Source organism: Phasianus colchicus, chromosome 11 (genome assembly GCF_987193195.1).
Source record: "Phasianus colchicus chromosome 11, bPhaCol1.hap1.1, whole genome shotgun sequence".
Lineage (NCBI taxonomy): Eukaryota > Metazoa > Chordata > Aves > Galliformes > Phasianidae > Phasianus > Phasianus colchicus.
Window position 1 is genome coordinate 17,848,333 of NC_143446.1, and position 17,424 is coordinate 17,865,756.

Consider the following 17,424-nt stretch of genomic DNA (forward strand, 5'->3'; position numbering starts at 1 on the left):
AGAATCACAGAATGGCCTGGTTTGAAAATTACCACAGTGCTCATCCAGTTCCAACCCCCTGCTGTGTGCAGGTCTCCAACCAGCAGACCAGGCTGCCCAGAGCCACATCCAGCCTGGCCTCGAATGTCTCCAGGGATGGGGCATCCACAGCCTCCTTGGGCAACCTGTTCCAGTGCCTCACCACCCCAAGTGAAAAATTTCCTCCTAATATCCAACATATACCTCCTTTGTCTCATTTTAAAACCATTCCCCCTTGTCCTATCACTATCCAAAAGTGATATACAAGGATCGTTATACTTTTTTTTTTTTTGAGATAGCAAAAATGAGACCACAATTTGTTAAAAGGGAAATATCATTTATTATCTACAGCCCAGCTAGATAACCGAGAGAAAAAGCACTGGCATATGCAGCTGAAAAGAATGTCCAAAGATCTGTAAACACCTGGAAAAGCTCAGCACAAAGTAAAACTACATTTTTCACAGAAAAGTTTGATCTCTGCATGAAACAGCAGTTCTTTATGGACACTTTAAAGGAAAACTTCACTTGAAAAGATAAATCAAGGAGATTGGGCATAAATTACATGTAATTATTTTTCTCTGAATACAGTTCTGAGCTGTGCAAAAGCCCCTTCCTGTGAGAGGCCGTGTGCCTGTTGCATTCATATCCTACAGAATGAAAGGAAATTAATTTTTAATGGTTTCCCAGGCAAGAAATAATTTTTCACCCAAGTGCCACTCAGCTGAAAGTTTATGAAAAGATTAGAGCTTCTACAAGTGCTAATTGGAAACGATTATGGTTTGATTGACCTGCCTTGGCACTGAAGTATCTTGTAGCATTTGCACTGCCCCTACAAAATGGAGATCATCCATTTTTTTGCACGGATTTAATTTGGAAGTGCAGACGTTTGGATGTAATTGCAAAAAGAAGAGCAGGTATTTTCATAACTCCCATTTCTGAGTGTGAACAGCCAGGAAAGCACTAAGCCAACAGCATAATTTAACAAAAGGCAAGATACTGCAGATAAAAAACACTCAATAAATTAAATTATTAAAATATTTATGGACTGGTTAATGTAAAAAGGGCATCAAATGAAATAGCTCATAATTGCATTTAATTTTCTTCTATCAATATTTAAACTCCTTCCATTACCATAATTTTGCTGGAACAGTGCATGTCAACAACCGACATTCTCAGTTATATTCTCAAAAGTTAAACTTGCATTCTAATGGGATTTTTTTGTTGTTGAAAATAACCATCTACCCTTCTAGACACACCACGCTTCCAGTGAAACGATGCACTCACCTAAAAGTTGCTTCCTATGTAAGTTGAAAGGTTGAATTTATTGTAACAGAGGCCAACACAGGTTTGTTACGAAGAGACAGAGCACTTACTGGAATGGGAAGGGAAACCCTGTGACAGTGTGACTTCAGCAAGATGTCTGAGATGTGCCCCAAGAGTCTCATAAGAAAGTCATACACATACAGTCCACAACAACACAAGTCGTGTATAGCTACTCTCCTATCTTACAACAAAGCCACCGAGATGCAGCATCAGTGCTTCATCGTTACAGAGAGGGATGAGTGAGCAAAGTGCAGCACTGAGGGGCACCACTGATGGCTCTGCTCACAGTCAGCACCATGCAATACTCCATCAACCACAGAAAAACTAAGTAAGTAAATAAATGAAGTGATGCAGCAGGTCTACAGGGTTTGAAAGGGACCACAGCCTCTTTGTATGGTCTTACTAAATGGAAAAGGCTAGAAAATCATATTTTGCCATAGCAGTGAGGGAATGAGAGCAATTGTAAGACAGAGAAAACTGTAGCACAAACTAGGTATCAATGCAGGAACATTAGGGAAAAAAAAAAAAAAACCCACCTCATTTTCAGCTTTGTATCAAATTCAGATATCTGAAAGACAACAGTATGGGAAGCCAGGCTTTATCAGTTCTGGTACTTACTGAGCTACTGGCTTTGATGAACTCAACAGAGATGGCCACATCTGCATACTCAGCAGGAAAATAAGCAGCTTGGTTCTGTTACCATTATACTGGGTTAGGCTGAGAGTAAATTCAATGAAATCAGTCCTTACAGTTACAAAAGCCATGCAAAGTATATTCCAGTTCAATTAGATCCTTCAATGGCCTGTGAATGAGCACCCCTGGAAACCTAATTTCCCATTATACATGTATTTTCATCGACTCCATTAAAAATGGAGAGTGGCATTTCTTTCACCAGTGCCCCACAGCCACCATCTCATTCTATATTTACTGTGTCTTACAAAACAGGATTCTGATTTTTCTCCAAAAAATTCACATTAAGCAACTTGTTCTGTGATTTATTATGTTTACACCCTTTGCTTGTTGCACCTCAAGGGACATAAACTCACTTCCTCTCTGTCAATTACAAATTTTCAGTTGATTTTCTGTTATAAATGAAAGCAATACATCTCTCCTGGGCTTCCTCAGAGAACGAAGCCTTCGCTTTCCAATGCATTTTTTTCCTTATTTGGAGACTGTACGTGGATAAGGTATTAGAAATTACTGTTATTACTCAATTTTTATTTGTTTGCTACATCTTGGTTGGCTTCTACTATTTATTTAGTATTATTTGATTATTATTTACTGTATAGTCTACCACCCACAACATGCTCATACTGTTCTAGGCACTCTGTGCACTTAAGGGCTCAATTAGAAAACATTTCATAAAATTGCCTGTCACTTTTAAACTTAAATTATATAAGGTTCAACAATTAAATCAGTGTGACTGTCAGGGTCTACCATGGTCATTTTCTGCCTTATGTGAGTTTTGAAAAAACACCACTTCCCATATAACAAAAATGAAATGTTGCTAAAGGTACATAGGGGGAGGTCAGCCCCAGAAGTATAGCAGCTTCTGTGTTCAACATTAGCTCTTATGTTCATGTCAGTGTTTCTGGAAAAGAAAAAAAAAAAAGGCTTTTAATTAAATTGCACCTTTTTGTTTTAAGACAGCAAGCACATCAGTGGGGAAGCACTGAGTGGAAGTGGGAAGATTTTATTACAAACAAAATCTAAGAGAGAATACTGGCTTGGGGAAACCAAAACTATAAGGAAATTCAGGATGACAGCAAAGCAAAAGCCTGAAAACAAAAACACAGGTAGACAAAGGAGAAAGATAATAAATTTTGGTTTATACACTTAAAGCCTACATTCTGAAGGTTATTTTCTTTGGGACAACTCCCCTACACCTACTTAATTCACGCCAGCTAGTTCCATAATTCACACCTGATGAGATTTCTAAGACAGCCAAAAGTTGAAGATATGAATAATACTGTTCTGATACTGACTGAAATGTCTTATTTTCAAACTGACTGGGTTCTGGTTAGGGAAGTGGATGCTTCCATAAATAATCCTGAAAATACAGCAATGGATGCTGGGAGTGCATTGTGCTGACTCAGCAACAGGTTTTTTTTCTGGTTATTTTATATTTGGTTGGTCTGCTGTTGTTTTCAAACAGATGATGTCTCATATCACTCACTGAGCTCAAAATCTCCATTATTTCATGCAGTTGTGCAATTCATATTTTACAATATTCTGTAATAGAGACATAAGAGGAAGCTGAAGTAACTTGCTATTTTCCCTATTAAAATTCTGCCTAAACCACACGATGGCATATGGCTTTTAAAGTGTTTGCAAGGGAGTAATCAGAGAAAATTTAGCAATGACACCAACTGCAATTAAAGACACGGAAATCTGTAAAAACCAGGAATTTTGAATTATCTGCCTTAGAGTTAAAATTAAAAGTAATGGAAAAGTACCACTGATTTTGAGAGGGTAATGAGAGATGACATAACTAAGAAAGAAACCAATTAGCCCCACATCTGCCCCAACTTCAACTCCCACTGTGAAGCACACGGCAGTGCACAGCAGAAACATCTCAGGTGCTGGAGGTGAGCATCCTTAGGAAGCAGTGAGCTCTGCCCTGGGCCACCAAGTGCTCATGCACACGGCTGCTAAGGCACGAGTGCCCATTTGGCAGCACAGAGGAGCACAGCTCCATGCACATGTTCACATGGACATGTGCAGCACTGAGCCTGTCTGCACGGAACTCCTAGCAACGTGGAAACAAATTAATTAAAAGTAGGAAATTAATCTGCATGTGGTAAAAATGCACTGAACACCCACTCGTCCCATCCTCCTGCAGCCAGCTAGCAGGTCAGGCTTGGTTCCTGGAGTTCAGTCAAAAAGAAGAGGTCATTATTTTTGTTACGAAATAAATCATGCTTAATTTTTTTTTTTTTTTTTTTTTTTTTTTTTTTTTTTGTGGCAAACACAAATGGCAGCTTCACAAGCAAAAATCTCATGCACTGCAACTGTAAGACAAAGGGATGATGCCCTCCAATACAGGATCCCCTAGCATGTGCAAACTGCACATCACAATCCATTTGGGTGCTGCTGTCAAAAATGATAGTTTGAAAAGAAAAAAAACTCTTTACATTATTAGTGTAAATAAGTTGTACATTATTTCAGGGCTTTATTGCACACTCCTAGGCAACTAAAATACCCACAGCCTTGAACACTGGCCTAAGTATGCTCAGCTGGGAAGAAAACCACCACCACCTCCTCCCTCAAAAAAACCTCAAACCAAACCCTTAAACACTCCACATTTCTGTAGGGAGTCCTTAACCATTTGTTTAAAAGTAGTCAAACCACTAATAATGCAATAATATTTAATACTTATACAAGCCACAGTGAGAGCTCACGCTATGGTCTATATATGAACAGTAGGGTCTTGGCTACTTTCTGTTAGTATTTCCTATGTCACCATAATGGTGAGTACCCAGTAGACCTCTCTAACACAGCCTGAGCAGTAAGTTGAGGCCATGAGTCTCTGGCTGAGAGTTGTCATGCTCACTATAGCACATAAACTTGGGAAAAAAAGCTCAGAGATGTCTCAGAGCTGCTGAAATTCCTCACAAAACTTCTGAGATCTATTCCTTCTTTTGCTTAAAGCTTTTTTTTTTTGCTGATAGCAATTAAGTAAATTGCATGATGGGAAACTGAGTCCGATTACAAAAAGTGAAGAACATCTCTCAGAAACTCATTTTATTCCAGAGTTTAATGGGAAACATTCAGATTTGAAACTAATGTATACCATTAATCTTTCTGGCATAAAAGGTGAATTATTTTGTAGATAAAATATAAAAGATCAATTTTCAGCATGCTGTGCAGGTAATTAGGCATGCAACTCCCGCATATGGAATAACCCACAACAATGAGAGCAGTGCCAGAGACCTACGTAATATCTTGCAATTTCAATCTACACATTTAATAAGAATATTGAAATGTTTCAGCTTAAAGTGAGATCCTTGCAATTTCAGCTAACGCCTAATTTTCATATTTAAATGGAATATGGTAAGTCTGCTTGTTTTCTCCTTTCAAAAATGAGCTATGTCAAGTGAAAAAGGAGTGATAGGATAAATGGGACTGCAGCACCAATTGCATCCTTCTCAGCAGCTGCATGCTGGGGAGGCCTCACCACTGACACTGCTGTGATGCGCAGCAGTCTGTATAGAAGGGCTGTCCTTCTTTCTCTGTACAGCACAGTTCGAGACTGGCAGCACTGCCTCCTCAATCACACTGCAAACTCACATTAAACACAATCCCAAACAGCATAACCAGCAATCCAGCCTTGCCTGCTGCTAATTTCTACCTTCCCCCTTCCCCTGTGGGCCATGACCATCAGCCAGCACTAAGTTTCAAACCCAATGTGACCTCACAATGCAGAAGTGCTCCTTAACCAGCAGGTTAAACGCTCCTCGGTGCTCCGAAGGAAATCCAGATGCTAATGGAAAAGCCCAACAAAATGCTTTTCTGCATTTTATTCAGCACTGGGCTCCAATGCTGACTAAAAACCTAATTTCTTTTACCCTGTAGCTGTGAGGGATGATGGATTAGTTTCTCTTTATCGCATTTCTGAACTAATTGTTTCAGACCAGCAATGTCATTCAAAATGTACTGGCTCTGATCAAATTGTTCACACTCTTGGAAGTATGCACAAAAGAAAGAAACTGCTTTAGGAAGCAATATTTAAACATATAGCCATTAGCCATATCCAGTGCAAATGACAAATTGTTCTTTTCATCACCTCCCCAGAACTTTGTATGTAATTGCTCAGAGCATTCTCTAACAACTCCGTTGTGCCTATTTAAAATAGTTAAAACTATTTTAAATTGCTTCGTGCCTCTAATAACAGAGGATAAAAAGATGATAGTTTAATGCATTGTTCAAATAAAACCCATCTGATTTATTCTGAATGTTAAATATTAGTGACATAAACCTAATGAAAATATGGAAGTAGACGCTCTCAAAGAAATATTCTAATGTTAATAGTGGTAGCAGTAATTAGTGGCAAACTTCTGTTAGTCTTCCACTCATTTAGGAGAAGGTACTTGGTAAAAGCCTGTGAAAAGCAATTACTTCTGTATTCCTGTTAACAATGCAATGATCAGCTCTGAATGTGTGCTGGGATTGCAGACATCTCCCTCCCATCATTTCCTAATCAATTATCCTGTTTCTAAAGGAGAAAAAAAATATTTTAGTCGACAATTTAATGAAGAGTGAGAGAAAACACCTACAAGTAACAACTGAGGGATGAAGACCATCTCGGAAGAGAAGCACAGGACTTTCTTTTTTGTCCTCCCTAAGGCATATCTGAGCAACCTGGGACCAGCTAAGGGAAAAAGCTCGACCTGATTTTCTTTTTTTTTTTTTTCTTCCAGATCATTTAATTATTTCTAATCTCTTTCTCCCTTTCTCTATCTCCCCCATCTTCCAACAAACACCCCACCGAGAAGCAGCACTCATTCCTAATGATACAAGGAGTTAGAGAAAAGCTCCAGCCCATCTAGTTTGCCCTTTCCCAAACAAATCCTACATGTTCTGCACCAAGATTCTCACGCTAGTTTACAGACTTTCACACTAGCTCAAAATCATACTGTGTACAGCAGCTGCAGATATTGCACAAATACATCAATAAGGATATAACAATTCCAGCCTGTTTTACTTAAGCCTGGAACACAGGTTTACCAAGGTGCATTAGAACACTGCTTAGATAAAGCATAGAACACAGAGACAGTGCCTCTTCGTAGCACTGGTTTGTTACTGGAGCTGAGAATAATGCTCTGTCAGAGAGAAATCATTGTAAGCTCCAGCTGTGAACATGCATTATTGTCTCTTGTATGGGCAAATATAAGTGTCTCTCAGGTGCAATTTGATTTCAAACTGTCAGCTGAAATTTGTGCTGCTGCTGCTGACGACACCAGTAGGAATATTGCAAAATATATATTTTTAAATAAAAACACCATTTCTCTTTGGCAGATTGAGAACAGCTCGAGAACGCCATGGAACAATTTTTTAGGCCATTGCTTTTACAATATTCAACTTACTATTCTCCTTAGAATGCACTTTTGAGCAAAAATCTCATCATGTGCCTACTGCAAGCATGATGGATTGCTCATGCCCAGACAAGTGTCATGCACAATCTGCAACAAAAGCAAAAAGCAAGTGTGCAAAAATAGGATGTTTTGCACCTTCTACAAACACACTGATAGGCAGGAGGAAAGAAACCATGTTCTGGAGTTCTATAGCTTGATTCTACTTTGTTTAAAGATATGAAATGTTTCCAAAGCCAATAAAATTAACTCAATCCTTAGTTCTTTGCAAAAATCACACGTTGATATTCAAGAGTTGTGGAAAAGAAAAAAAAATAGTAAAGCATCAAAATATTTCTGGTGTTTGAGATACTTTCCGTGCTATGTTATTCACAAAGCACAGCCTTGCTGGAACATGCAGGTCTCCAAATGGCAATACAGAGACATGAGCAAAAATATGCAAGTCTAAATACCAATTTGCAACAGACATGACATTATTCAGTGAATGATTTGTCATATCAAGCAGTGAGCAATAAATTGGGATCCATTTTTCAGTGACCTAATATTGTTTCAAACCAATATGTCACAGCTTTGAAATAATAAGGCATAAGCTAGATTGATCACTATCATTCAAATATGGTCTCATTTATCAATTAAATCTGCATTGTCATGATATTAGATGGAGGACCTCTCTGCTTCTTTATTCATGCAGAAATACCCCTGACATACTGAATGAAATAGTAATACATATCACACAAAATCAGCAAATTTCCTCCTAGAGCTGTAAGCCCTGTTGGCTTCACAACGTATCTTGTAGGTTATGTTCATACCCCTTATTGCATCCACCAACATAAAACCAATGCTTAGCTTTTCAGTCAAGCCTGAAGTTCTTGGAAAGTATAAATAACCATCAAAGAAGCCTTCATTTCTACAATTCAGACTCAATTTTTTCTCTACATATAAAGCAGCCCTGAAATCATAATGTCATCTGTCTGTGTTCAAGCCTATGCCTCACTGTGTTCTTCAAAACACTCAAAACATCTCAAATTAATTATGTTCTCCGAAATACAAAACTGTTGCCAAATTGCTAGCAGTGACCATACTAATCAAATAGAAGTCATATTAATATCAATCACGATACTGGAAGACAAAACTACACGATAAGCAAGGCACACACACAGCAGCAATACCAGGGAATACCCTGAAGGAACTTCCAGATTTGCTTTACTTGGGGCTTTGTCAGCTCTTAGTTGCTGGTTTTGGAACAAAATCAGTAGCAAAGTCATTTTTAGATCTCCATATGTCTGGTCTTTTCATTTCTTGGCAGAATGGAAAAAAAAAAAAAAATAACATTGCATGATATTTTTTTCAAACCTGCTGCATGTTAACACACAGAATTTAATATCTGACACTGAGATGTTTGCTCTACCAGCACTCCTTTAAAACTATCAAAGACACATCAGTAGCACAGTAGAAAGTCTGAACAGCTATAGAGAGCTCAGTAGAAGGTAAGAATTATAACAATTCAGTATCTACATCTAGTGCATTTAGATAAATCAATTTCTGATGCCATATTACTGTTAGAATATTGGGGTGACAACTTGGTGAGTTGCAAAAAAAAATAAAAGTACTTTAATAGTTTTCCTGCGACAGAATTAAAATTATGTCCAAAAATAGTCACATTTCTGCAGAACAATGGCCAACGAGCATCTTAATCATCCAAAAATCAGTGCTCAAATACCACTTCCAGTGAGAGGAAAAAAAAGAATGAGTTAAATACTCTTCTATACTTTCACTTAGAAATCCAAACCCAATAATTACCGTTGAGTTACACACGTATCTCCATTCAGTTAGAGCTCTAACAACAACAAAAAGCCCCAAACTCCACAAAGGCAGGAGATGTCTCTACAAGTTGGTCACTCACTGAGTCACCCTTCCAGTAAACCTCAAACAGGACAGCTAAAATGGGAAATGCTAAAAAGGGAGAATGCAGCAAAACTCGTAAGAAAAAACTGAAGTTTTCTGTGACGCAGTTTATGTTTAACCACCAGAATACGAAGGCATTTGGTGCATTCTCAGCAGAAGTACCAAACACCCTCCTCCTCCCCCCAGACACTAACAGCTATGAGATACAAAGCAAAAATCCAAGCTCAGCACATAATCCTGAAATGTGAAAGTTAAACAGACTTTCACTGCTGGTTTAAATGGTAAATGTCCATACCCTCGTGAAACTGCAAACTTTGAAAGGACAAAAGTACTATTAACTGCACAAGTAAATTGCTCCTCATTGAAAGAGGATATTCATATTAGTCTTATTAACATCCGTAGCTGAGGCAAGCCATAAATATGCCAAATTGTAGAAGGGAAGTAGTGTCTTTTTCCCATGCTACAATATTTTTGGGGCTAGTGGCAAAGAGAGAACAAGGTTTCTGAGAGCTTTCAGAACTACTGTTGCATAGAATTTGTACGCTTGAATTTGATTTCTCAGTGCAACCAGTGCAGAATCAGACAATAATCAGACCACAAACCAGCAAAGAACCCCAAAGAGCTGCAGTCAGCTGTTTCTAAACCACCCCAGACAGATATTCAACTCATTCCTTAAAACAAATGAAATAACAAAATGAAACACCACCAGCAGCCACCAACAACAGTTAATGGCTATTCAGTTTCATGCCAGCTCCTCAGTAAATCAGTGAATCACTGCCACTGCTCCATAATCTGCACCAATCTGGTCCCAGCATCTAACTCAGATTACTGTATTTTCCTGCCAAAATAAACACAAATATTTCCTCCCAGATATGGGGAACTCATTAATTTCTCTTTGCAGGCATTTTATATATATTTAAAAACACTGCTTGGCTTTCTCACCACTTTTTTTTGTTGTTGTTTGAGCTATTCCTAACGAGCTACCACTTAATAGATCAATGTTATCCAAGACCAACCAATTTGTATCATGCCAGATCTATAGTCACTAAATGCCTGACATCACCGTGCAGTGAGTTCAGTTCAGTAAAAAAAAAAAAAAAAAAAGATGAGGAAGAATTTCTTCCTGTTCCAAGTCTTCTGAAAACTTTAATGGTTAATGCTTCAATTCCCACACAAATCCGAGGATTCTAAATAATTCTCATACCAATTCTCGATTCCATTTGATAATTCATGGGGCCCTCAGTGCTCTCTTTTTTGCATGAATAACACAATTAGTGTGGAGTGTCAATCATACCCCATCTGCTGATGGCAAAAGAACCCTCACCTCCTTCACGTGTCAGTGTGAGCCACGGCCCTAAGCAGCATGAGATGTTTTGTGTCACCTCCTGTTCAATGCCTCCAACATCCACTGTGCTGAACTGCAGTCAGGTGAGCACCTCTGTGTGTGTACATGCTTAGGACGCAAGTATGGGAACAGCCACAGTAATTCAGGCTTTGAACTGCATGTAGAAGCAAAATTTAATCATCCTAATTCTTACAGATAGCCATGGGAATCACCCATTTTCTCAGCAGCTAAAAGACAAAGCTGTTGTAAAGCTATAAAGATGATTTAAGAGTACGTATCAGTTTGGAAAGAGGAAAATTCTGCAAGCTCAGACAGTTGTAAAATGTCACTTTATGGCTCTGTCTGCTTTGACTGTCAAATTTAAGAGGCCACAACACCTATGTGATCGTATTCACAATGTTTAGTTTATATTACCTCGTCTCTACAATTAAGTCTAATGTTTAACATCGCTGACCTTCAATAATGAGACTACTTATCAATAAAAGAAAACAAAGAAATAGTTATTTCCAAATATTATTTAAAACTCAACAGCAATTACCAAGGACAGAAGATAACAGATGATAAAACGCACTCAACTTCTGGCCCACAAAGAATCCGTTATACAGTTTTCCCCTCAAGACAGCAGTGTTTTAATTATATCTGCAATTAAAATACTGCATTAAACTACGAAATGCTTCAGTTTCAGGAATACATGCACAGGGTAGAATAATTACAGAGAACAATCTGGACTTTGCAACTATGTGGATATAGAAAAAACTACATTCACTGAGGCTCAGCACTCGTGAAATCAGACAGAACTTAACTCTAGAAGATACTCAGCTAATTGCCAGAGTATCATAAAAATTGAACAAGTTAAGTGCACAGAAATCACTGAGGACTAGAAAGGCATCCCAAGCTAGGAGAACATTCTCCTGGCCAAGTCCTTCCATTTCCTCCTGCACTCGTTTCCTTTGGCTTTGTCTTCTCCCTCCGTAGGAGATGAGGTTTCCCTGCTGCTCCCTGATGGAGCTGCCTGCCACCCTCCTGCTGTGACCACAGGACATCCCACCTTCACCCACTGTCTCTGGAAGCTCCCAGTGCTCCTTACCTCCTGCACGGGGCGGCGTTCCGCAGAGCAGCACCACTCCCTGCCCTTCTCGCACGGATACAGTGCTTCTCATCTTCATCCGTGAGCTCTCAGGGTCTGTTTTAGAAGGAAAGGTGAGATGTTAGGAGACAGGACAGTCCCAGCCTACAGGAGGTTCAAGCTGTCTAACTCCTGCTATCAGGTCAGTCAGGACACAGAGTGGTTCTGAGATCTCCTGGACCGGCTGCTGAAGTGGCTGTTAAACACAAGAGAGGATGACAGAACTAGGACTAACGTGAAATTATTTACAAGAAATTAATTAAACACATCCTATGGATAAGTTTGCTCTTATGTTAGGCTTATATCACCATAACTCTGCTAACTGGAATCATATGCATAACTTAAAAATAGGTCTTTAAGCCACTGCTTCTTCTGAAATGAAGGCTCTGATGAAAATAGCTTCAAGATCCTCTGAGCTCCTCTAACCAGCTGTAAATTAATGTTCATGTCACAGCTATTCAAAAAGCAGATATGTCTTTTTGAGGGTAAAAAAGCCCTGTGGGCAGAGCCCTTCACAGCACTGCCCTGCAGCACGGACAGGGCAGGCACTTTGCTCTCTGCACACCAACCCGGCACTCTGCCTGGTTTTGGTCTTCTGTGATCATGTTAAACTGTGTAAGAGTGAAACCAAATGCTGCAGGCAATGCATAAGCGCAAAATTGTAGAGCAGCAATATTTATTCTAACTTTAAATTAACGTTCACTCTAACCAGTGACTTGAGAACTAAGAAAGTAAGGCTCCACTGTAACCTTAAATAAAGCTAGATCATCAATACAAACTGACACCGAAGTTCTACCCCAAGAAGCATTTCCATGAATCGTATCACAGTAAAGCCATACATGACAAAATTCAGACAGTAATAAGCCAGCTAGTAATCTAAAAAAAAAAAAAGCTTTTTTCCTCTAACTTTTTACAGGATATTAATACATAGAGATGCTCAAAAAGGTAGAGAAGTTTTAAGATAAGGCTATCTCTGTAACAAGCATCATACTACAGAGTTGACCAACACTAGCTGTTTCCCAAAACATAATATTTTTTTAATATTGAAAAGCAGGAGCTGCTGCAGTCTGAACAGAGAACAAGAGTGATTAGAATTTCAATGCTTCATTAAAAAAAAAAAAAAAAACATTTGCTGCCACAATAAGATATAGTTCTGTTTTTCTTTGTTACTGCACAGAGGGTTTCTTAAAAGGGTTGCTTTCAGCTTTCCAATTGAATTTCTCTGTAAGTACATCTCAAGGACCTATGTCCTCACTCACATAATGAGTTCAGATCTTCTGGTTCGACGTGTTTTGGAGTTCATAAGCAACCACAACTAAACTGATTTCACTGGGAGATCAAAACAGCCTGCCTCAGAATTTGTCCGGGTCTTCTAAACATCATTCTCTCCCCTCTATTAATATAAATATCCCATATAAATTCATCAGCCCTTCCTAGCACCAAGTCACTAAGAGGGGAACTAAGAGCTAACAGCACCCCACTGCCCTCACCACAACAGGGCACAAAAGGAGCTGAGGAAGGTGGGTTGGGAAACACCAGTCAAAATGAAATTAATATGCAGAGATTTCCAACACCACCTTCACTTGCACCTTTACGAATTTTCCCTACCTGGATTATAAACCTTTTTTCTGATGGCACACATCCCAGGGGAAAAGGGATTCTATTCCATATTAGGATGAAAATAATGTTGCAATTTGGATGCAAACATTTACAATACACACACACATATATATAATGCATAAAAAGGATTTAGATAGAATTTCACCTTCCTTATACCTTAATCACTGTGAGTTGTAAATCTTATATGAGGGCTGCTCCAAAAGTAATGCCTCCTATGTTACGATGCTGGCCCACAACATGAGAAGCGGATGCTGGTGGGATGGCAGTAGAGGTTGAACCTTCCCACCAATCTTCTGTTATGTTTTATTGCCTTGTAACAAATGGCAGCAGAGGGGCAATCTGACAAAATGGTGTCTGGCATGGGCATATCACTGAATTCCTACGTGCAGGTAAAACAGCAGCCACTGACATTCACTGACACTTCCTGATGTTTACAGAGACCAAATAGTGGATGTTAGCACAGTGGAAGTTGGACTGTGTGGGCAACATTTTCCTAGAAACACTGCCACCATAATAGCTGTAAAACAATGGGCCACCTTCGCTGGTGCAGATTTTTACAAGCATGGCACCCAGGCAGGTTCATTGCTGGCAAAAATGCATAGCAAATGCTGGTGACTATGGTGAAAAAGACTGTTTCATAGCTGAGAATTTGCTCTATTGAATAACAACAGATACAAAGAGCACAGTAATGCTATTTCCATGGCAATAAGTAGGAGGCATTACTTTCAGATCAACCTACATTTATTATTTCTGCACTTACGATGAGATGGTTTAGCACTGCTTTCTCAGCACATACACTCATTCCTTGCAACCACACCTGCCTAAAAACACAGCTGTCTGTGCTTCCAACACAGTGCACGGGAAGGACGGGATGGGGTTGGGAGCAAGTGGGGAGGTTTGGGACTCAGAAAGCACACCGTGCTGTGCTGCATCATGCAGTGACCCACTGCAGCTCTACAGTCTGAGATGAGGTGCCATTCAGTGCAGCTGAGGGTATTCGTCACTGATTACAGTGAAGGCTGCTGTCACCAGGGAATAATTTTGGGGGAAAACATGAAGGAAAGCAGAATCCATCATAAAACAAAGAATATGAGCCACGCTACAATGAAAGAGTCATTCTTCATTAATTAGCAGGAAGCTTTCTGTCGTACCTACCAGAGCGGCTGAAGCAGCAGACTAATCACACAGCTGCACAAGTATCATCACTCAATTCCTTCAGATATTTTTATCATCTCTACGCATTGGCTGGTGGCACTTCAGAAATAATTATAAATTACCATGCAAAATAACAATAACATCCTCTGTGAGTATTATGCAACTAAGTCCAAACTTCTGACCTTGGGAAGTATTCCCTACTTATATACCAGTCACTTCTCAGCATGCACCAGCTCAGAGCTGAACAAAACCACCTGCACTGTCACACTTTACCTGTTGCTATTTATTATGCATGGATCATGTTACTCATCACTGGATGTTTTAGGTTTTCATCTACTCTCTCAAACTAGGATCTGAAATTGTTTACCTACGCCTTTTTACTTCTTACTTGCATTTATTATGATTTATTATGCCCCACTTTTATGTTTTTTTCATCTGAAAATCTATTGCTCCTGTAGGAAATAAGCAGCTTTATTACTTAACTTGCCCAAAGTTAACACAGAAAATATTTTGGTTAAAATGTTAAAAAAAAAAACAAAAAATAACAACTGACCAGATAAGAAAAGAATATGTACCTTAAAACCAATCCAGAAAAGTGTAAATTGAAAATTAAATGTTTTTATTGCCTTTTTATAGTTTGACATATCAAGTCTAAAATTAGCAATTTTGTTTTGGAGTCCTGAAACAGCAACTCCTCCCCTCCCAGATAACACATAACTTTGCCTCACTGCTTCAGCATCAAGTGTGTGACGTTCCATCAGCTGAAATGCACTTGCCATTGCAATAAAAGAGAGCAAGAAAACATAATTCAAGTTTACTGTAAAGTCTTTCATTCTCCTTTTCAGGCAGAATAATCAGATGTGTTCTTGTGCATACAAACACCACGGATATGAAACCTTGATATCCCTTCCACTCCAGCTAGGTTTGAAGCCTCAAGTACAATGCCACTACTCTGGAATAACCATTTTTATATTTGGAACAAAAGTCGTAGTTCATTAGTACCTATGATAATTAAAAAACATGTATTTGTGAATTCACGAGCAGCAGAGCTTTCAGCATCTGAATACCTCTGCAGAAGATAACACGTTTCTTGAGTTCACCTGATGCCAACAGGTAAGAAAAAAATGAAATCAATAGTCTTGCCCAACGCCTGCCTGCATTCGTTGCTACTACAGCAGGTATCCTGCAAGACATTTCTGGTTTGTGCAATCATGTGTAATCAAGGAAGGCAACGAATGATGCAAGATCAGGTCAAACATCCTCTGTTTGAGAAGATTTAACACCACATAATGAAAAAAGCACAGAATTTTTGATGACAAAGCTGCTTCAGATGGACCCACTGCCAGTTTGCAGCAGCACTGCAGCACAGCTACGTATCTGTCATCCACAGGGCCTGAGATTAAGATTAGCAGAGGCTTCTGGAGGTTATACCAACTTCTTTTTCAGTAATGCACAGGACAATGTCATGCCCTGGAGAGCAGCAGAATTTAGCACCCAAGTCCATTTGCACCCAAACATCTGATTATACATACATCAAATTGATACTTACTGTCACAGCACATTTATTAGCAATTCTACCATGTTTCAAAAACTCTAGAAGGGTTCATGCTCTATAAAGATAAGTGTCCTTTGGCAGACAAAAAATATTTATTCCATTACTTCATTAGATTCATTATTTTTCAATGCAGCAGAACTTGTTAAATATACTTTATGTATAATTTTGTACTGGTATGATGTTCAAGTGCCTCAAATGAGCCTGACAACCAAATCATAACTGTTTTCTTCAGTATGCAGTTCTACAAAAGGGACTTTGTTCAATGCCAGTACATAATGAACTACTAATGCACAACAAGGTCGCCTTGGTACAAGTCACATTATTTAAGAAGAAATGAAATAACAGTCCCTCAGCTCTTAAGAATAACAGCCTAAGCATGCTGTAATAGCTACATTGCTAATGACAACTTCTGAAGAAAATAAGACAAATCTGCTTCTTTTTGGGAAAGCTTTTTACCACTAGTTACACTACTTACATGCACAAGCCAATGTTCTTTCCCACTACTCAACATTCCAAATTTGGCAATATTATGACCATGTATTTTATACTTCTTGAGACAAACACTGGAAACAATGTAGACAGGGAATAATTTTCTTAAAATTTTCTTAAAAATACTTCCATCAGCTTAACAGAAGTGTTGGAAGATGTGGCCAGCTAGCCAGAACAGTGCCTGCAGACCACTGGGAACAAGCTCAATAGAGCTGCACATGGAAAAAGTGAGTTGTTCTGCTGATTTCACAGGGCTTCGGATCAATCCCGAAAGAATAACTTTTGTTCGCATTCCTCCTCCCCACATTACCTCTATAACCATCAATTATTGTTGGAGGTGGAAAGGAGAGAGAAAAAAAATGTTAACAGAGCAAAATTGAACATTACTCAAAGCAAGCAAAGAAACTGGGTGATTTGTCACTGGAGAAGAAATTCGCTGGCTACCAGAGAACTATCTCCATGGTTTCATTTTTGTCATGCTGGTATTACAGGAAAATCATATAATTTCACAGCAACCTCTATGAAATCTCTTAATGCTGTGGCACACTGCTGAACTTTCATTTTATAGCAGAACATTTATCTGTAGGAAGGTAACTGCACAATGGGTTATATATACACACCAGAATATTCTCTAGACCTCATTTAAGTAAGAGGCTGTGTTCTTCCACACCATAGGAGCAGCAACAGAATCAAAGCACTGCTCTCCTAGGCTAAGAGCTAGCTCTGACACAGGGCAGCAGCTCAGCCCCTGCCTCCCCATGGATGCCATGGTCATTTTCACTTCCTATAGCTCCAG

At 39.0% G+C, this 17,424-nt stretch overlaps 1 protein-coding gene across 7 annotated transcripts in view; it reads right to left on the bottom strand.

Moving 5' to 3' along the window:
• LOC116236889 (contactin-3) overlaps positions 1 to 17,424 on the bottom strand; it is a 133,255-nt gene that overhangs the window by 35,902 nt on the left and 79,929 nt on the right. For all 7 annotated transcript variants that reach the window (XM_090148450.1, XM_090148453.1, XM_090148449.1 and 4 more), the window contains exon 3: positions 11,771 to 11,866. In XM_090148450.1, coding sequence (XP_090004576.1) covers positions 11,771 to 11,866 — 96 coding nt within the window. The remainder of the gene's footprint in view (positions 1 to 11,770; positions 11,867 to 17,424) is intronic.